The sequence below is a fragment of the Antennarius striatus genome, chromosome 6, assembly GCF_040054535.1.
Source record: "Antennarius striatus isolate MH-2024 chromosome 6, ASM4005453v1, whole genome shotgun sequence".
Taxonomy (NCBI): domain Eukaryota; kingdom Metazoa; phylum Chordata; class Actinopteri; order Lophiiformes; family Antennariidae; genus Antennarius; species Antennarius striatus.
In genome coordinates, this window is record NC_090781.1 from 1,070,653 (window position 1) to 1,092,500 (window position 21,848).

The 21,848-nt window shown below is 47.0% G+C and overlaps 1 protein-coding gene across 3 annotated transcripts in view; it reads right to left on the bottom strand.

Moving 5' to 3' along the window:
* The window catches only part of bcas3 (BCAS3 microtubule associated cell migration factor), a 275,380-nt gene that overhangs the window by 19,132 nt on the left and 234,400 nt on the right, over window positions 1-21,848 (bottom strand). For all 3 annotated transcript variants that reach the window (XM_068318311.1, XM_068318310.1, XM_068318312.1), the window contains one exon: window positions 9,770-9,946. In XM_068318311.1, the coding sequence (XP_068174412.1) occupies window positions 9,770-9,946 (177 nt within the window). The remainder of the gene's footprint in view (window positions 1-9,769; window positions 9,947-21,848) is intronic.

Below are 21,848 nucleotides of genomic sequence, written 5' to 3' on the forward strand. Positions count from 1 at the left end.
TCCATCAGGAACATCCTGACAGAACGTGTCTGATCCATCAGGAACATCCTGACAGAACGTGTCTGATCCATCAGGAACATCCTGACAGAACGTGTCTGATCCATCAGGAACATCCTGACAGAACGTGTCTGATCCATCAGGAACATCCTGACAGAACGTGTCTGATCCATCAGGAACATCCTGACAGAACGTGTCTGATCCATCAGGAACATCCTGACAGAACATGTCTGATCCATCAGGAACATCCTGAGAGAACGTGTCTGATCCATCAGGAACATCCTGACAGAACATGTCTGATCCATCAGGAACATCCTGAGAGAACGTGTCTGATCCATCAGGATCGTCTGATGAACCTGCAGTCTTCACACACTAGTGTATTATTACTTCGTGGAGTATTTCTCCTGGTGTTCCTGAAGGTTTTTAGTGAGTTTTCCTGAATCTATTTCTGTTTTCAGACATTAAATCCAAGTGCATTGTATTTACTCCACTCAGCCTCTCAGGATTGTGGGACTTCTACATAATGAGTTTGATATTTTTTCCCCTGTAAAACCCAATGTTTGCAATCAGACATCTGCATTTTGCATGCAAAAAAATTCCAGATTTAGTAAAAAATTATACAGATTAAAGCTCATATATACAAATTTATGTGAAATGCTTTTTTTGACTAATTTATCAGAAAGTTATGTTAAGACCACGTTTTACAAAAATGTGATTTTTCTGGTAATTAGTTCATGGTTCAGGCTTTAAGGCTGACAAGTTGAGAAATTTCTCGACTACCTTTATTACGAGACTTTAGCCTAAATGGACAATAACTATGGAATATTATGGTTTGACTTATCGGATAAGGATAATTGTAATACTCATGATGTAACTAAATCAGGTGATGGTTCCTGTAGCTCTGAAGGTTTCAGCCAGATGAAGCTCTGCTCTTTGAAACAGTGAATGTTTTCCCATCCTGAACCCAACAGAAGGTCGGACAGCCGATCATCAGACGCTCACACACACGGTGAAGCAGGAACAAACTGACTCTACAATCACTGCAGACACAAATAAATATGGTGTTCTTTGGACGGGGAAAAGGTTCCTGTGGTCCAAACGGACTGAGAACAACCTGAAGACAAATTCTACTCTAGTACTACACTATACTGCACCGTACTAGCCAAAGTACTTGAAATCCAACACCATTTCTTGATATATAATAGAAAAAAGTAATGAGACTACAGCACTAATGTTTGACCAAATATGGCATGTCATGTTAAGTGTCAGCGGTTTGCGTGTTAGCAGCGTGTCATGAAATGTAGCACGCAGGCTGTTCACCAGCCTGGTTGACACCGCCTGAACCCACAGCCGTTTATGAGGCTTGCATGCATGTTGTTCTTTTTGATGTGTGTGGTTATGAGTGTGTGTGTGTGTGTGTGTGTGTGTGTGTGTGTGTGTGTGTAGCTGAAGCCGGCAGACATCTGCACTGATTCACAGGAGAGGAAGGACCTCCGAGTCGGCGCGCCGCCCCCACCCCTCCATCATCCCCGTGTGTTGTTGCTCTTGTGATGGGTATCAGTGCACTAAAACAAGTCCTAATAACAAGAAATCAGTCAGTCGGCAGGATAATAGCCCAGCTTTGTGTGAATAGAGAACACGGCCAATTCAAATAGCGGATGTATTGTACAGGCATTAAATCAGCCAGCTGTCTGAGCGGGCGTGCAGTCTGGTCTTCATGTTTCCTTTAAAGACCAATTAATGAGCTTTTGAATGGCGTGATTTATAGAAACGCCAAAGAACAAGAAGCTAAGAAGTTTTTTTTTGTTTGGATAACTCAGACGCTGAAGAAGTGGTATGTTTGTAAAGTGACAGCAGAAGATAAGTGGCTAATGTCTCCAATCAGACTACACCCACACAGCTCCATGGTCAATCTTTCTATTGATCATCGGCTGCAGATGAAAGTTGTCTAACCTTGAACAACGTTAATGGATTTCCATTTCTCAGCATTGTGCATAACAAACAAATGAATGTTGATCAATGGACTGAGACGCACAGAGGAAACTGGTGGAGACCATGTCCTGAAACACGACCGCTGTGAATGATGTCACACTTTCCCTGAGTGTGTTTAATAATGCCGACATGACAGTAACTAAATAACAGAGCGTGGACTTCCTCTAGAAACGGTCAGTGGAGAAGAAAAGCTCCTCAGACTTAGAGACAAGGGGAAGATGGAGGTAAATTCTAATCTTTGTTATGAAGACAAAAACCCCAAATACCACGTTTCACCAGAAAACTGATGAGTAGATGAACCAACAACAGGCCACAGGGACTAATAAGCAATTATTGTGCTTCAGAAATGACCAACAGTAATGAGTAATGTATTACATTTTTCCAGTCAGAGCCCAACACTGTCTAGATGCACAGAGTAGATTAGAGGCTCTTAGCTGCCAGTGGTATTAAAACAATAAAGCATTATATTTGATAGGTTATGGCAATATACAGTGCACATTCATCAAATGGAAAAAGAACACTTGATCCAAATGGAACAATAGTATGCTATTAAAGCACAATGCTGTCTGCTGTGGTATTGATTAGTAAATGGGGTGAGAGAGATAAGCAACATCGTGCCATCTCTTTAAGATTAACGGTTTACGCCGCAGGCTAAAACTAACATGCTCACATTTCACACATGTTAACTAGAAGGTCACTCCATGCAGAGTAGATCTGAACCGAGGCAGACCAGATTCATGTGTGTGTGTGTGTGTGTGTGTGTGTGTGTGTGAAGGTAGCTGATGTGCACACGTGTCTACACGTGGATACTCAGACAAGTCCTTTATTAATTGCAAAATAAACTAGACCCAATACAGTCACAGACTGCAACATCCCACAACACCCCTGAATTCAAAATTTTACTCTGACCTACTTGCATAGGTCAAAGATCAAATGTAGTGCTCTGACCTACTGTCATTCTATTTTCTTATTCTAGCTTTAATCTATGGTCTTACTCACACTGGCCTTCTCCCTCGTCTTTCTATTTTATCGGGTTCCTGAGTCTACAAAAGTTTATATTTGACCTTGACCTAGTTTTCTCAAGGTCAAGGTCATCATCTCATCTTCATCCCCTCTCCTGCCTGAGTCATGAGTGTTTAGTTCCATCGTTCTGTCTGAAACATTTGTGAAGATATTTGGTGACTAACGGACGGACACACCAACACTGACATGACAACACATCACCGCTCTGAAGAGGGATGTAAACACTATTACACACACACACACACACACACACACACACACACACACACACACACACACACACACACACACACACACACACACACACACACACACACACACACACACGATGATGTTGTGAGTCCACACTGACTCCTGTCAGGACAATCATGGTTCCTACATAAAATGGTTCCTTTGGGTTCATGAACATTAAATCAATAACTATTGGATCAATGAGACACTTTGTGAATTGTCATTCTCAGGTAAAGTTACACAATTACCAAAACAGAACCCTGCATGAAAATGTCTTATAAGTTATGATTTACCTGCTTAGACATAAGTTATAATGTCCCTAATTGATCATGTGTGGTCATACAGCGGATCGAGACCTGAGTGTCCCGCTCAGTAACACCAGGTGATGAGACGGAGGACTGGAGTAGAGCGTCCCCCCCACAGGACTGGAGGTGGACCCTCCGCCCCCACAGGACTGGAGGTGGACCCTCCACCCCCACAGGACTGGAGGTGGAGTGTCCCCCCCCACAGGACTGGAGGTGGACCCTCCGCCCCCACAGGACTGGAGGTGGACCCTCCACCCCCACAGGACTGGAGGTGGACCCTCCACCCCCACAGGACTGGAGGTGGACCCTCCACCCCCACGTCCTGCTCTGTGGGCTGAGGACCATGTGATGTTGATTTGAAGCGTTTAAAGAGGATTTTAGGGTGCCTTCCTGCTGGAAACCCCCCCGATGCACACAAACGGACAGTATTGCAATAAGCACTCAGCATCAAAGACGAAAACACCCCCCCCCACTTCAGAAAATGCATATGAACATGACATGACGCAAGTAAACAGACATAAAAAGCGTCATTGTTGCTGCGCCGGAGCGCCTCTCAGCTGAGCTGCAGCCTGTTGTGTTGAGCAGGAACCACTCTCCATATGGCTTCAATGGAATTTATGTTGGGCAGGCACCAATAAGACAAATCTAGTTAGCAACATTATATCATTGCTACCAAATCTAATTTCAGCCCCAGTGTGTTTTAGTCCGCTCTCTCTCCCTCCTCTTCATCTCTCTCTCTCCCTCTGTCCATCCGTCTGTCTCTCTCTGTGAGTGTCACCTGCCCTCCGAGCTGGCGACGCCGGGTCTCGGCCTTAGCGTGAGAGCCCCATTACCCTGACTGGAGGCTTTGTTTCCCCTGTGAGAGTTTGTGTGTGTGAGTGTGTGTGTGTGAGTGTGTGTGTGCTTCTCTGTGTGTGTGTGTGTGTATGAGCATGTGCTGGAGGAGAATGTCAGAGAGACAGTAATTTGTTATATCAGCAAGCATTCCAGCCCAGAGATCCTCTGAGTGTGTGAGCAGACACACACACACACACACACACACACACACACACACACACACACACACACACACACACACACACACACACGCACACACACACACACACACGCACGCACACACAGAAAACGTCTTGTGTTTTCATCCAAATCTATTTTTGTAAATTATCGAACGGAAAAATCGTTTCTGTCGATGACAAACCGGCGTAATGACAGACTCCGTGGAAACGGCTTGTATACAAAAGTTGGAAACGTTTACAGAGATTTCACTCAACAGTTGCAAGGAAACATGACAGAGAAATAGATGAGGGGAATATGTGTATAGGTGTGGTGAGAGTGTGTGTGTGTGTGTGTGTGCAATCAGGTCTGTTAGCATGTCCACTATGCCGTGTGTTTTCTAAGCACTGGGGCCACAGCTCCCTTAAATGGACACTGAGTAATAAACCGTCTGCCGGGGCCAATCGACGTCTCCCGTCAGGACGTGTTAAAGTCGTTTAATTTAAAATGCATCATGTGATGCTAAAACGACAACAAAAACAGACGTAACGTTCAAATGCTCAGTTTTACTGTATGAAACTGGAGCTTTAAAACAAACCACTAGTGTTCTCGTACGTCTAGAAACAGCACCTCTTTCTGATTTTCAGTAGTTCAAAGTCTCAAGACTGCGGAGTGTTGAGTTTTGAACCCGTCCTGCGTCTGTTCATCAAAGTGTGACAGCAAAGGAGGAAGTGACATCAAAGTCCCTGTGTTTACTGCTGCAGTCAAGGACTGTGATACAAATACCAACAGGAAGAGGACATTTTAAGACCGTCTTTAATACATCTAGTTATTGATTTATTCATTCTGGATCCTGAACCCAGCACCGCGTGTGGATGTTGGATGGACGGATCCATACATAGATCAGTGTGGTGTGACTGTCGCCACTGGACATCCTGTTTACTGTGGACAGGAGACATTATGACACCAGAAGGTAAAGGCTAGTGGTGTTGACAGTAGTGGTAGACAGTACTACATAGCAGTAGAGGGCTACAGTAGGAGACAAAGGAAGTGAAGGTGGCAGTAGTTGTACACAGTGATAGTAGTAGATAGTAGTAATAGTGGTAGTAGTAGTAGATAGTAGTAGACAGTGGTAGATAGTGGTAGATAGTAGTAGTGGTAGATAGTGGTAGATAGTGGTAGATAGTAGTAGTGGTACATAGTAGTAGATAGTGGTAGATAGTGGTAGATAGTAGTAGATACTGGTACATAGTGGTAGATAGTAGTGGTGGTACATAGTAGTAGATAGTGGTAGATAGTGGTAGTAGTAGTAGATAGTAGTAGATAGTGGTAGATAGTAGTAGTGGTACATAGTAGTAGATAGTGGTAGATACTGGTACATAGTGGTAGATAGTAGTGGTGGTACATAGTAGTAGATAGTGGTAGATAGTGGTAGATAGTAGTAGATAGTAGTAATAGTGGTAGTGGTGGTAGATAGTAGTAGATAGTGGTAGATAGTAGTAGATAGTAGTAGATAGTGGTAATAGTAGTAGATAGTAGATAATGGTAGATAGTAGTAGATACTGGCACATAGTGTTAGATAGTAGTAGTGGTAGTTGTACATAGTAGTGGTACATAGTAGATAGTGGTAGATAGTAGTAGTAATGGTAGATAGTAGTAGACAGTAGATAGTAGTAGTAGTTGTGGTAGACAGTAGTAGATTGTGGTAGATAGTAGTAGTGGTAGATAGTAGTAGTAGTAGTAGTTGTGGTAGACAGTAGTAGATAGGGTAGATAGTAGTAGTGGTAGATAGCAGTAGATAGTAGTAGTAGTAGTACATCGTAGATGATAATGATAGCTAGTAATCGTATTGGTATATAGTGGTAGATAGTAGAAGTAGTGGTGGATAGTGGTAGATTATAGAAGTAGTGGTAAATAGTAGCAGTAGTGGTAGATAGAAGTAAATAATAGTAGCAGTGGTAGACAGTAGCTGATGGTAGTACAAGTGATAGAGTTAGATAGTGGTGGTGTGTGAATTAAAGGCAAAGAAAACTATTTGAATAAAAAGCAAACGTATTACATCTTTCCTAATTTTTAAAACTTTTTTAAATGACTGAAAATTTTCAAATATATCTACTCTTTTTAAATTTTTTTACTTAAACAGTTATGACATTGTTATTAATAAAATTGTCAAAATTAGAAGTATTTTTAGTTTTATATTGTACTACAGTGGTACCTCTACTTACGAGTGTCTCTACTTATGAAATTTCGACTTACTAAAGGTAAAAATACAGTATGTGCTGATACTCTCAGCTCCCACAGGTTCCTGAACGCAACATTCTCATAGCTGCTCTGCCATTGGCTATTACCTAGCATCCTGGCATCCCATTGGCTAAGAGGGACCTCTGTGTGGAGCTAGATCGGTGTCTATGCAGCGTCCTCATCATTCGGCCCTCGACCCCTGAGGTGTTCTGATAGTTTTACTTCAATATATTAACTTTTAGAGTATTCACTATGGACCCCAAGAAAGTGACGGAGAAAAGAGGAAAAGAAAAGACAAAGAAAAGAGTTTTTTTGTCCGTACAAACAAAGCAAGAGATGATAGAAAAGCCTGAAAAAGGGATGCGTTTGGTTGATCTCTCCAAAGAATATGTCCGTAATGCATCTACAATCACCACGTTATTAAAACAAAAGGAAGTTTAAGGAGTTTAAGGCGTCGCGTGGGTGGTTGGAGAAGTTCAGAAGGAGGACTGGAATTCACTCTGTTGTTCATGGTGGGACAAGAGGGCATGAACCAAAGAGGGCAAAAAACAATGAGGACAGCAGTTAAAAGGTAAATGACCGTCATTATTATTCTTTACTCTTTGTTTTTTACGTTATACACAACTCTCATTTATTGTGTAATAATCTAATTGTAACATGTATTTGTTACATGTTTTGATGCATTTTCATGCTTTATAAAACATTTATGTCTGAGTTTTTGGGGGTTTGGAACGGATTAGGGCATTTGCATGGAAAACGCGTCTCTACTTACGAAATTTTCTACTTACGTAATTTATTCCGGAACCAATTAATTTCATAAGTAGAGGTACTGCTGTATTGGCAAAACTCACCCTTGCGTACACTTCCACCGTATATTCTGTTATTACTTTTGTGATGCATCAACATGTGATGCATAAATAATTTTGAAGCGCATCCCAGGGATGCATGACTTTCTGTGGAGGTAAAATGAACTCTGTTGTAGTGGTAGATAGTAGATAATGGTAGATAGTTAGTAAATAGTAGATAATGGTAGATAGTAGTAGATATTAGTGGATAATGACAGTGGTGTGATATTTGGTCACTTTTTGAAATGTAATTTTGATGGAGCTGGAAGGGAACATCACTGCTGATGATAATCTGTACATTATAGAAACCCAAACATATTTTAAAATATTTTAAAAGAAGATATTTCTTTGTGCCAAAGTGTCTGTTGGAAACTATGGTTATAGCTTTAGCATAAACCTTCAGCTCCTTCCATAGAACCAGAGAAGCGATCAGTTCTTCAAGGGACATCAGCCAACTTTTTCATTCCCATTCATCCTGTAAGGACACGGGTCCCAGCCGTATCCTTTAATAAACCCCCCCTACAGCACACAGTAACATTTCATTTATGTTACAGTGCAGAAGTGCTACGCTATTAGATTAGCCAACTGGGACTGAAGCCTCTCTGTCTGTATGAACGCTCGGAGGAACCAACAAGTCCATCACACTCCCTGTGGATGATGTCTTCAGCACAGCTCCAGGCAGGGACGTGTGTGTGTGTGTGTGTGTGTGTGTGTATGTGTGTGTGTGTGTGTATCCTGGGTGGGAAGTGTGTGTGTGTGTGTGTGTATCCTGGGTGGGAAGTGTGTGTGTGTTTGTGTGGATCCTGGGTGTATTTTGATGTAATGTGATCAGTAATGAATTTTGTGTTGCATTAAAAGGGTGGGGGGGACGCGATGTGAGGGACAAGAACAAGAGGTGAATGACTACTAGTGTCCGGGAGTCTCCAACATGTAATCTAATGAAGAAACACAGAGGTGGGGGGTGGGGGGCTGGGGGGGGTAAAACAGAGTGATGAGGAGAGAGAGAGAAAGAGAGGCTACAAATGAGGTTAAGTCCTAACAGAGAGAGAGACTGGGGGGGGGGGACTGGATATGGCTGCGGATGGCTGAGAGGGGGTGATAGTCGATGCTAAATCCATTAGTGCCTTGTGACCCCCCCATCTACCCCTACCACAACACCCTCCCCACCACACCCCAGCCCTGTGGCAGCCTCAATGGAACTACAACACACACACACACACACACACACACACACACACACACACACACACACACACACACACACACACACACACACACACACTTAAATCAAAAGAACTCTTGTTCACTTAAGGAGGGGGGAAACAGAACGAGAGAGCGCTGCCGCTTCCTAAATGAGTTAACCATTTGGACTGTCAGGGCCAACGGCATGTCTGCTGTGAATGCACACACACACACACACACTCACACACACACACTGGACCAGTCCATCCTGCTGACTGGTGCTGGTCCGTCACCAGAGACCGGGCGTCGCTGCAGGCTGGGGGCCAGGGGACCCCAGCGTCCCACAGGAGCCCTGATGCTGATGTTCTCAGGATGCTTCGGCGACAGCGTGGAGCTCTGAGGCTCGCTGTCCTGCAGCGTCTGCGGCTCAACTGTGTTCACACAGCTGCAGCACTCTCAGGTTTTGTCCACGTTCCCAGAACAGCGTGGGACACCTCTGGTAACGGTTCTGCTTCTCACCGAGACGGAGCCCGAAATATAAGATATCGACGCAGGTCTGGAATAACCCGCTGCAGCTATTTCCTTCTCCTGCAGGGAAGTTTGTCGACATGACTTTGTCTTCGACACCACGCTGAGCTGCTCTCTAGGTTTTTGTTGTTAGACTGGACATTTGTAGGTCAGACTGATGGTCGCATCATTATGGCATGAGGGAATCTGGAGAATTCCCTCATGCCATATATCTGGAGAAGAAAGCCAGCTATGCTTTTAAGTTATTATTCCATTAACATGCTTTCTGGAGCACGGTTTGTCATCTAGTCTTTATCAGAGACGAGTCTCTATGAGATGTGAGATTCACTTCAGTGGACAGGTTTGAGAATCAGGTTTGAGAGGGTAAGACTCTTCATCGGTTGTCACACAGGTCTGTGTAGGACTGACGAGCGTCGTCCATCGTCTACTGACCTGTAGCAGATCCCACTATGTCCCTGGACGGGGACTCGGACATGGCGTCGGCCAGTCTCTCCCGGAGGCCTTCGTCTGTAGCGTCTGCAGAGCCGATGTTATGTCGGGGAACGCCGAAGCTTTCCGGCCAGCTGCCGCACACCTCCAGCAGGGTCACACCGCGGCCGTCAAACGGACCTGAGGAAGAACACGAACACAACAAGGCAGTCAGAGCCTGGAACATCCTGCGACACCCCTGAATTCAACACTGACCCTGACCCACACAAGTTTGTGCCTCTGGCTTCCTGAAAATGTTGCTTTTTGTTTTGTATATCTCATCAGGTCTCAGAGATGTGGACCTAAAACGGTATAAAAGTGAAAATTTGACCTTGACCTGGTTTTTTAAGGTCAAGGTTGTGATCTAATTTTCATCCCTTTGCCTCCCTGAATATAACGCCGTTTGTTCTGGTTCCTGAGTGTACAAAAGTTGACCTAGTTTTCTCAAGGTCAAGGTCATGATCTCATCTCCATCCCCCCTCCTGCCTGAGTCATGTGCTTTAGCTTCATCTTCCTGTCTGAACGGTTGTGAAGATATTTGGTGACTGACGGACGAACACACCGACACTGACATGACAACACATCACCGCTCTGAGGGATGTAAAAAACTGGGATGAGGCGGGGGGGGGGGAGTTTCCCACCTCCCAGGTGGAGGTGGGCGTCGGTAGCATGGGATATATTACAGAAAACAAACACCGCTTGGCTGATCACTTTTTCCTCACATGCATTTCACATCTATTGATCTCAAGTCATATATTTTGTCCCTCCTGATTGTGAACACTGCATGTATGAGATCTGTAAGATTTCACTAGTGCACTCTTGTAAAAATGCCAAAATAAAATGGACATCCAGACTGCCTGTGATTGCTGAGTCAGCATTTATGTTCGATGATGGTGATGATGGTGATGATGATGATGATGGTGATGGTGATGACAGTGATGATGATGGTGATGATAGTGAAGATGATGGTGATGATGGTAATGGTGATAGTGATGATGATGATGATGATGGTGGTGGTAATGATAGTGATGATGATGGTGATGATGGTGGTGATGATGATGGTGATGGTGGTGATGATGATGGTGATGATGATGGTGATGGTGGTGATGGTGATGGTGGTGGTAATGATAGTGATGATGATGATGGTGATGGTGGTGATGATGATGGTGATGGTGGTGGTAATGATAGTGATGATGATGATGGTGATGGTGGTGATGATGATGGTGATGGTGGTGATGATGATGGTGATGATGGTGATGATGGTGGTGACGGTGATGATGGTGATGATGATTGTGATGATGGAGATGATGATGGCGATGGTGGTGATGATGATGATGGTGATGATGATTGTGATGATGGTGATGATGATGGTGATGATGATGATGGTGAGGTTGGAGAGTTGCTTCCAGGACCCTTCAGACACGTTAGAAGGAATGTGAGAACTCTCAGGAGGAAACACAAACGGTGACATTCCAGCTGTCATATCTGAGCTGGAATCGGCACAAAGCAGTTGAGTCATGCCGGATCGCCGAGCTGATGACGCTGTTGTTCACAGCAGGGTGTGTGTGTGAGTGTGTGTGTGTGTGTGTGTGTGTGTGTGTGTGTGTGTGTGTGTGTGTGTGTGTGGTGGCTTGCTTTTTATTTTGCATAATAAGTGGATTTCCCAGACTCTCCTTTTTATGTATTGAATTTATTGGCCAAATATTTCTACCACATCACGATGTAAATGAATTTGCTTCACATCAGTTCCACTGGAGTCAAGCAGATCAGTTGGTTTACACACACACACACACACACACACACACACACACACACACACACACACACACACACACACACACACACACACAATCTTCATGCGTGTCAGACCAAATCCACACCGACCTACGCTGCACCTTAATCTTTCTTCCTTTCTGTCTGCCATAATTTCTGCAATCAGAGAGATCTTGTGCTTTGGAGCCAGAGAGTCTGCAACCTGTTTCTGTGTGTGTGTGTGTGTGTGTGTGTGTGTGTGTGTGTGCGTGCGTGCGTGCGTGTGTGTGTGTGTGTGTGTGTGTGTGACCAGCCAGCCAGGCAAGCAGTCATGCAGACTCTGAAACAACTGGTTTATTGAATTTGTGTGTTCATTGGACTGGGTCGCTGTGGCTGCCAGCACTGAGAGGTGATAAAGGCTGGGGGGGTGACATGAGCCCAGAACCATTCACACACACCATCATCATCATCATCATCATCATCATCATCATCACTGCTTCAGTCCTGCACATGGGCATCTCCTTGCTTGTTAACACCCATCCAGCAACACACAGGAAACGACAGAATCATTCAGACCAGTGGTCTCCAACCCCCGGGTTGATCTGTGGTCCTCAATACCTTGATCAAATCACTTCCGTTCCAAAACTCGATTTACTGGGCGTGCCTCTGAGCTCCCTCTATCAACACCCCCCCCCTCTGGGTTCATGTGTGTTTTGTTTACGTGAACGCTCACACTACTGATGGATCACCATTGCCTGGAACTTTTTTAACTGTCGGCAACTTCACTACGACGCATTCCGATCTTATTTTGATGATATAACTGTTATTGGGGCGCCGGGGGCTCAGCGGTGGGGGGGACGTCTTACCACCAGACATCATTCCAGACATCGGCGGTTCGATTTGACCGACTGCAATTCAGTCCTCCAACGGAACACACACCTCAGTTTCCAGCATTAAATCAGCAAATCACCTCCATGGTAACACACACACACACACACACACACACACACACACACACACACACACACACACACACACACACACACACAGTAGTCTTTTTGATAGCCGTGAGCCTGCAGATCAAAGGTCTTAACGGTGGTGGTTTTCCTGGATGATAACGGCTCAGCAGGTCAGGAAGAGAGTCACAACCAGAGCGTCTGAAGGCCTGAACTGGATCTGACTCCTGCTTTGACTCTCCACCAGAGGACCGTTGGATCTGACTCCTGCTTTGACTCTCCACCAGAGGACCGTTGGATCTGACTCCTGCTTTGACTCTCCACCAGAGGACCGTTGGATCTGACTCCTGCTTTGACTCTCCACCAGAGGACCGTTGGATCTGACTCCTGCTTTGACTCTCCACCAGAGGACCGTTGGATCTGACTCCTGCTTTGACTCTCCACCAGAGGACCGTTGGATCTGACTCCTGCTTTGACTCTCCACCAGAGGACTGTTGGATCTGACTCCTGCTTTGACTCTCCACCAGAGGACCGTTGGATCCGACTCCTGCTTTGACTCTCCACCAGAGGACTATTGGATGTGACTCCTGCTTTGACTCTCCACCAGAGGACCGTTGGATCTGACTCCTGCTTTGACTCTCCACCAGAGGACTATTGGATGTGACTCCTGCTGTAACGGACTCCCAGCAGCGGGTTGGGGGTGTAAACCTTCATGTTCCCTCCCTCCATCACGTACTTCTCTCTCCTAGTGACTGAGGAAGCGTTCCACTACAGCTGGAACTTCTGGGTTATCTAACTTCTTATTAATCATTAATTATTCACTGGTCTCATTTACCTGTCGTCCACCTCCAGGTGTTAACTATCCACCTAACTAGCTGAACTCTCATTGGTCAGGACTGAAGGACACAGACTGGAGCTGAGAATGCTGCTCTGACCACATCATTTAGTAACAGTAAAGTTATGATCATACAGTATAAAACTGATATTATAATAAATACACACGTATTTACACGACCTTAGTGTAATCCTGTCTAAAACAACGAAGGCCCCTCTCAGCCCTGACCAATCAGGTGCTGGAGTGAACATGTGATTATCTCCGTGTTTACAGACGGTTCGGTCCTTCATTCCTCTGTAAGTCTTTAAACGTGAGGATGTGATGTGGACGGTGGAGCGTCTCCATCACGTTGGAACCGGACAGGATTAAAAGCCACTCTGCCCCAGCTGTTACCCCACATACTGGCCCTACTTATCCCCCCAGCCGGTGCTACTTTCCTTAAAGATTTAATCACACCGCACCGGGATGAGTGTGTGTGTGTGTGTGTGTGTGAATGAGGGTGTGTGTGTGTGTGTGTGTGTGTGTGAATGAGGGTGTGTGTGTGTGTGAATGAGGGTGTGTGTGTGTGTGTGTGTGTGTGTGTGAATGAGGGTGTGTGTGTGTGTGAATGAGGGTGTGTGTGTGTGTGAATGAGGGTGTGTGTGTGTGTGTGTATGTGAATGAGGGTGTGTGTGTGTGAATGAGGGTGTGTGTGTGTGTGAATGAGGGTGTGTGTGTGTGTGTGTGTGTGTGTGTGTGAATGAGGGTGTGTGTGTGTGTGTGTGAATGAGGGTGTGTGTGTGTGAATGAGGGTGTGTGTGTGTGTGTATGTGTGTGTGAATGAGGGTGTGTGTGTGTGTGTGTGTGTGTGTGTGTGAATGAGGGTGTGTGTGTGCACCTACTCCACTAGCGACTGCTACGACAACTAACAAACAGCGTCTTTGACATTTAGCACTAAGCTAGCCTCCAGTGGAGCACAGGGGTGTCCATGCTGGGTCCAAGATCCAAAGATCTGGAGGACCACGACACACACCCAGGTGGGGGCAACACGTCAGGCCTCATGCCGCTGTTTCTGGGTTACCTGAGCAGCGCGGATGCTAATGCCTGCTTAAGGCTAATTCAATTAGGCTTTAGTGCTAGGGGGCAGGTCGACCTTATTCCTTTATTGTGGGGGCTGTTTAATATGTAATGGTGTGTGTGTGTAAGAAAGCAGGACCAAGTGGTGTTACTAGGAAGTCGGGCAGTAGGAAAACAGCAGCAGGCTGTTACTAACAAACAGATCGTAAATCAGGCGGTCGTTCAGGTGGGAACCGCACCGTTTGACGGGTTCTTATCCACGCGGAGGCTCGGCGACAAACCCTCTGTCTGTTAATGTTAAATAATAACCAAAAGGACACGCCAGCAGGAAACAAAGCCAACCGTGAATGAAGCAGGAAGTCTAGGAAGACCTTCAGGTAGACAAACTGATGGTCGACCAAAAGCAACTGGATCAGCCACTCGTCCCCTGACCCACGAACAAGCTTCTGTTCTAGAACCTGAGTCCAGCTGGTGGACCTGAGTCCAGCGCTGTCTGAACATACAGACGACTTTATTTCTAATGTTCTGCTCTATTTTTGTCTTTCTCCACCTTTAATAAAGTGCCCTGATGTGATTCGGAGCAGATGGAAAGGTTTACGGTTTAGCAGCCATGATGGAGCTGACCGATGTTTCACAGCTCTGCTTCTCGTACGATCAGGTGTGTGATGAATACAATCACTGCAGCCTTTACTGGAAGTTCATCCTGCTGAGGACCGCTGCAGGAAATCAAGGGCCCCCATTCCCCAGGTGTGGAGCGTCCCATCAGCTAGATAGCATCAGAGACCGGCGTCCACTCTGGAGTCTAACCTGTCTGATACTCATTCATCCATCTCCTTGAGACCAGATGATCATAATCGACACCTACGGACGACTTAGAGCATCCAGTTCACCTCCGCTGCACGTTGTTGGTGGAGGGAGGAAACTGGAGAACCCCCCCCCCCCCAAACACACACAGAAAGGCCCCAGAGGGACTCAAACCCGGGACCTTCTTGCTGTGAGGCCCCTGCACCACCGTGACGCTCACCCGTGTTCTAGCACACATTTTTATTCCAACAAGGAGCTGAAGCAGGGAGCGTTCCCTCAGTAATGAGTCCTGACAGATAATAACACAACGGATGTTATGTAGACTTCACCAAAAGACACTCAGTAGAGTGGATCTGGCACACCAGTGTGTGACTGCTGTGAACCTGTGCTGACATCCCTTCAGGCTGTGTGTGTCTCTATGTGTGTGTGTGTGTCTCCATGTGTGTGTGTGTGTGTCTCCATGTGTGTGTGTGTGTGTGTGTCTCCATGTGTGTGTGTGTGTGTGTCTCCATGTGTGTGTGTGTGTGTGTGTCTCCATGTGTTCGTCAGAACGAGACAGAGCCGAGGAGAGTCTCTGATGTCCTCAGGGAAACACTCAGAGCGCTAGCTAGCTGGCAGAGTAGGTTTGTGGTGTGGTGTTAGTGTTAATGGAGATGTAAGCTCACAGGATTAGCACCCATAGGTAGGCATTCGTGTGTGTGTGTGTGTGTGTGTGTGTGTGTGTGTGTGTGTGTGTGTGTGTGTGACAGGCAGGGTCTTTCTTTCATTACATTAAGGCCAGTGCTTCTGAATCATTTACTCCTTTTGCAGTCTCAGTGGTGTCAGCTAAGTGTTAGTAATCCCCATCAATACCAGAGTCTGCCTCCAGGCACTCTCCTGACTGCCACACACACTCACACAGGCGCATGAACATGAACACACACACACACACACACACACACATATACACACATATACACACACACACACACACACACACACACACACACACACACACACACACACACACACACACACACACACACACACACACACACACACACACACACACACACACTCACTCACACACCAGAACATATGGCATTCTGACACGACGACGCATTAACCTGTGCGGTTAATTGCAGATCAATCCCGTTCACACACAGTCACGCACACACACACACACACACACACACACACACACACACACACACACACACACACACACACACACACACACACACGCACACACACACACACACAGGAAGCGCCATGATCAAACTTCAGTTGGTAACTTTTGAGGACTTTTCCATTAACTTCCTGGAGGTGGAGCTTAACTCTAATTCTATCAACAAGTTTAAAGTTTAAAGGATGCAAAGCAAAGCAGCCTGAAGTGCAGCAGAAACGTCCCATAAGTCTTTGCTCCCACACCCGTGTCACACAGGCAGCCTCTTCAAATGAGGAGGGGTCTGATAGGTCCATGAGATCCTGAACACACCATCTCTCGTGATCGCATCGACATTTCCCCGCAGCTCCAGCTCCATGAGGCTCCTATGAATCATTACAAACGCTTTGCATTCTGGGATTCAGTTTGCACCAGACTGTTCACCATCCTACGAGTGAGTGTGAGTGTTATGCCCCGGTCTAGGGGAACCTTTGACATAACATGCTTGTGTGCTACCCCCATCTTCTCACCACAAGAAAGGCCAGCGACATCAGGAAGCCACGTTCAAAAAAGGATCAGTTTTTATTTGCCTCAGAGGGAGAACAGGTGCCAACATAACAAACAAAAAGTATCCTAAACCAACCCTACCTTCCTAACAAAAGGAAAGGGAAATAAATAACCATTTCCTAACCTATCTAACTTAAAACAGGAGAAAAGGGTTCAAAGAAAACGGCTTCTCCCTCCTACCAACTGCTCAAACGGTCTACGATTATGTACAACTATTTACAACGAGTAGAGAACTTCACCGAATCGCCACAGGCCCGCGCCCTGACCAATCGCTCAGCAGCAATCAGGTGAGCCAGCCAATGAGCGGACGCCACCTGCTCCTAATTCCCTCATTCAAAAAAAGAAGACACACAAACCAGAGAGAGAGAACACTGCAGCACAACACAAACACAACAGTACATGACCCCTGGGGTCACAACAGTGAGACAAACACATCCTGAAGGACACCAGACTCTGTGGTCTACATCACCTCAACAGGGCCAACAAATCCAAACCAATGGTGGCCTCAACGGCTAGCAGCTTGATTATTTGGTTGGGAACTCGAGTCATCCTCTACATTTTAAATCCTGCTTTCCAAACACGAAGTATTTCTATCGGGGGGCAGTCGGGGGTCTGTGGGTGGATCAGAATCCACCTCACCGTACCGGATCATCAGAGGAAAACACTATTACCGGATGAGGTTCCAGATCTTTCCTGCAGCTAATCAGGATCAAACCCGGTCCAGAACCTCTGTGGTCTAAACCACACATTAGCCCTGGCTAACCGAGCCATTAGCCCTGCAGGCTAACACTACTGTCTGGTCCAGAGTGAGTTTAATCAGTTTGTTGAACCTCACAGGGTTACAGGAGTGTGTTCAGGGGATTCAGGACACAAGACTAGTCCTGCATCCTGCTGACATCTCCACCGACACCAGGTGTGTTCCAATAGGACTGGTCTACAGGATCCAGAGTCTGACCACGCAGAGAAGACCCTGATAAAGCCTGAGTAGGGGTAGGTAGGGTAGGTCACAGGAGGGGGGACGTTTGGACGTCTCAGATGGAGTTTGGTGGGTTGTCAGACAGACTGTCCCTCATTCACACGGTAGGAGGAAAGAAGCTCACCGCTGATGAGGAGCAGCTGAGAGCAGTTACAGAGCCGCTCGTACGTACGTCCACATTTAGACAATAAACACAGAATATCAGGAGAACCCGTCACGCCGGCTTTTGTTCCCCCCCCCACCGTTTTGATGTCCGGCTCCACTAATCAATGCCACGGGAAAGGAGGGTGTGGAGGTGAAAGCCAATGGAGAGGAGGGCGGCCCAGGAAAGGCCTCTCCCTGGTCCTGGTGCTGGTTTCCAGAGGGCATTAATAATGAGCTGAGCGGACACTAATTACAAGGAGGCCCTACATCTAACACTGAGCAGACCCCCACAAGGGTGTGTTTGCTGACAAATGAGCAGGCGTGCTCCGACAGCCTGGGTGTGTGGACTATATTTGAACAGCTACGCACGATCCTGATGAGCGTGGTGAGTTTGGGGCACTTGGGTAGCTGAATTCACCTCAGGTCACGATAAGGACATTCGATTGACATAACTGCCCCATTCATCACCTCCCCCCCAAATGCCACTGGTGACGAGTGAAGGTTACGGTAGCTTTTATTCATAATGTTCTGGTTCAAAACGTCGCTGCGTTCCATTCAAAGCAGCTCCAATACAGGTGGCAGTGAAGTGACAAAGGTTTGAAGGTGAACCATCCCTTCGGGATGGTTGGCGTCTGTTGATCCACTGTAGCGGTGGAATGTTTTCAATAAAGTTTCACCTTTTTGATTGACACTTTATAGGGATCCTGATGCAGTGATTTCAGTTTAACTTCCTGCTCCAGTAGCTGTTACTGTAACGCACAGAACCTTCACCTGGATGGAGATTGATCGCCCACACGTCTGGAAGCTCCTGGGTTCAACAAGGTGTGTTCCACCAAACTAACCAAAGAATGGGGAGCGTTCACTGCACTAGCATGGGGAGCATTCACTGCACTAGCATAGGGAGCGTTCACTGCACTAGCATGGGGAGCCTTCACTGCACTAGCATAGGGAGCGTTCACTCGGTAGCATGGGGAGCGTTCACTGCACTAGCATAGGGAGCGTTCACTGCACTGCACTAGCATGGGGAGCGTTCACTGCACTAGCATGGGGAGCGTTCACTGCACTAGCATGGGGAGCTTTCACTGCACTAGCATAGGGAGCGTTCACTGCACTAGCATGGGGAGCGTTCACTGCACTAGCATGGGGAGCATTCACTGCACTAGCATGGGGAGCGTTCACTGCACTAGCATAGGGAGCGTTCACTGCACTGCACTAGCATGGGGAGCGTTCACTGCACTAGCATGGGGAGCGTTCACTGCACTAGCATGGGGAGCTTTCACTGCACTAGCATAGGGAGCGTTCACTGCACTAGCATGGGGAGCGTTCACTGCACTAGCATAGGGAGCGTTCACTGCACTAGCATGGGGAGCATTCACTGCACTAGCATAGGGAGCGTTCACTGCACTAGCATGGGGAGCCTTCACTGCACTAGCATAGGGAGCGTTCACTCGGTAGCATGGGGAGCGTTCACTGCACTAGCATAGGGAGCGTTCACTGCACTGCACTAGCATGGGGAGCGTTCACTGCACTAGCATGGGGAGCGTTCACTGCACTAGCATGGGGAGCTTTCACTGCACTAGCATAGGGAGCGTTCACTGCACTAGCATGGGGAGCGTTCACTGCACTAGCATGGGGAGCGTTCACTGCACTAGCATAGGGAGCGTTCACTGCACTAGCATGGGGAGCGTTCACTGCACTGCACTAGCATGGGGAGCGTTCACTGCACTGCACTAGCATGGGGAGCGTTCACTGCACTAGCATGGAGAGCGTTCACTGCACTAGCATGGGGAGCGTTCACTGCACTAGCATGGGGAGCGTTCACTGCACTGCACTAGCATGGGGAGCGTTCACTGCACTAGCATGGGGAGCGTACACTGCACTGCACTAGCATGGGGAGCGTTCACTGCACTAGCATGGGGAGCGTTCACTGCACTAGCATGGGGAGCGTTCACTGCACTGCACTAGCATGGGGAGCGTTCACTGCACTAGCATGGGGAGCGTTCACTGCACAAGCATGGGGAGTGTTCACTGCACTAGCATGGGGAGCTTTCACTGCACAAGCATGGGGAGCGTTCACTGCACTAGCATGGGGAGCATTCACTGCACTAGCATGGGGAGCGTTCACTGCACTAGCATGGGGAGCGTTCACTGCACTAGCATGGGGAGCGTTCACTGCACAAGCATGGGGAGTGTTCACTGCACTAGCATGGGGAGCGTTCACTGCAATAGCATGGGGAGCGTTCACTGCACTGCACTAGCATGGGGAGCGTTTACTGCACTAGCATGGGGAGCGTTCACTGTGCTACACTAGCATGGGGAGCGTTGACTGCACTGCACTAGCATGGGGAGTGTTCACTGCGCTGCACTAGCATGGGGAGCGTTCACTGCGCTGCACTAGCATGGGGAGCGTTCACTGCACTGCACTAGCATGGGGAGCGTTCACTGCGCTGCACTAGCATGGGGAGCGTTCACTGCGCTGCACTAGCATGGGGAGCGTTCACTGCGCTGCACTAGCATGGGGAGCGTTCACTGCGCTGCACTAGCTCGGCTGGCTCAGTGATTTTGTGTTGCTGTGTAACGGAGCGGTCCAACTTGATGATGAAGCTGGGATGGTCATGTGACAACTTTCAAAGTGACTCCAGCCTCATTTGTTTGTTTGACAGGCTGCACGAGTGTGTGTGTGTATGTGTGTGTGTGTGTGTGTGTGTGTGTGTGTAAAGGACATGGATTATGCCATAGAGGTGACAGATGATGTGTTTACAGGAGAATGTTTGCTTCCTGCACGATATTCAATTACAGAGTTTGTGTGTGTCACAGCCTGTGAATCAGTGAATGTGTGTGTGTGTGTGTGTGTCAGTAGAGTGTGTGTGTCATTTCATCTGTGCTTTACACCCTCTGTGTTAAAGACACTTATCCATCACTCCCTTCCCTGCCGTCTGCGTCTCGCCTTCATTCCTGAACATATTCTTTGTGGGGAGCGTTCCATTCCAAATGTAAACTCCAGTGCTGTCCACTGTTTACTGGGGTTGTGACACGGCACAAATAAATACTCCAGTGTTATTTACAAACCAGACCTGCTCATATACAGGACTCCCCAAACCTGTCTCCAGTAAAAGCAGGGTCTGGGTGGGGTGGATGTGGGGGGTAAACAGGGGCGGGGGTAACAGTCGATGGAACTGACTCAGTTTGTGCATCAGAGACTTGAGCTCAGACGAGTAACAAGGAGGCAAGAAGATGAAAAATGAGCAGCAATCTGCCTCTGATGCCCTGATGTGTGGAGGCAAAGGAGGCACAGGTGCTCCTATCTGAGTGGCCAGCACAGCCTCCTGAATACACACACAGAAACACACTCAGAAACACACTCAGAAACACACACAGAAACACACAGAAACACACAGAAACACACACAGAAACACACTCAGAAACACACAGAAACACACAGAAACACACACAGAAACACACTCAGAAACACACAGAAACACACAGAAACACACTCAGAAACACACAGAAACACACAGAAACACACACAGAAACACACTCAGAAACACACAGAAACACACAGAAACACACTCAGAAACACACAGAAACACACAGAAACACACTCAGAAACACACAGAAACACACAGAAACACACTCAGAAACACACACACAGACACACAGAGAAACACACACACACACACACACACACACAGAAACACACTCAGAAACAAACACAGAAACACACACAGAAACACACTCAGAAACACACACAGAAACACACACAGACACACACACACACACACACACACACACACACACACACACACACA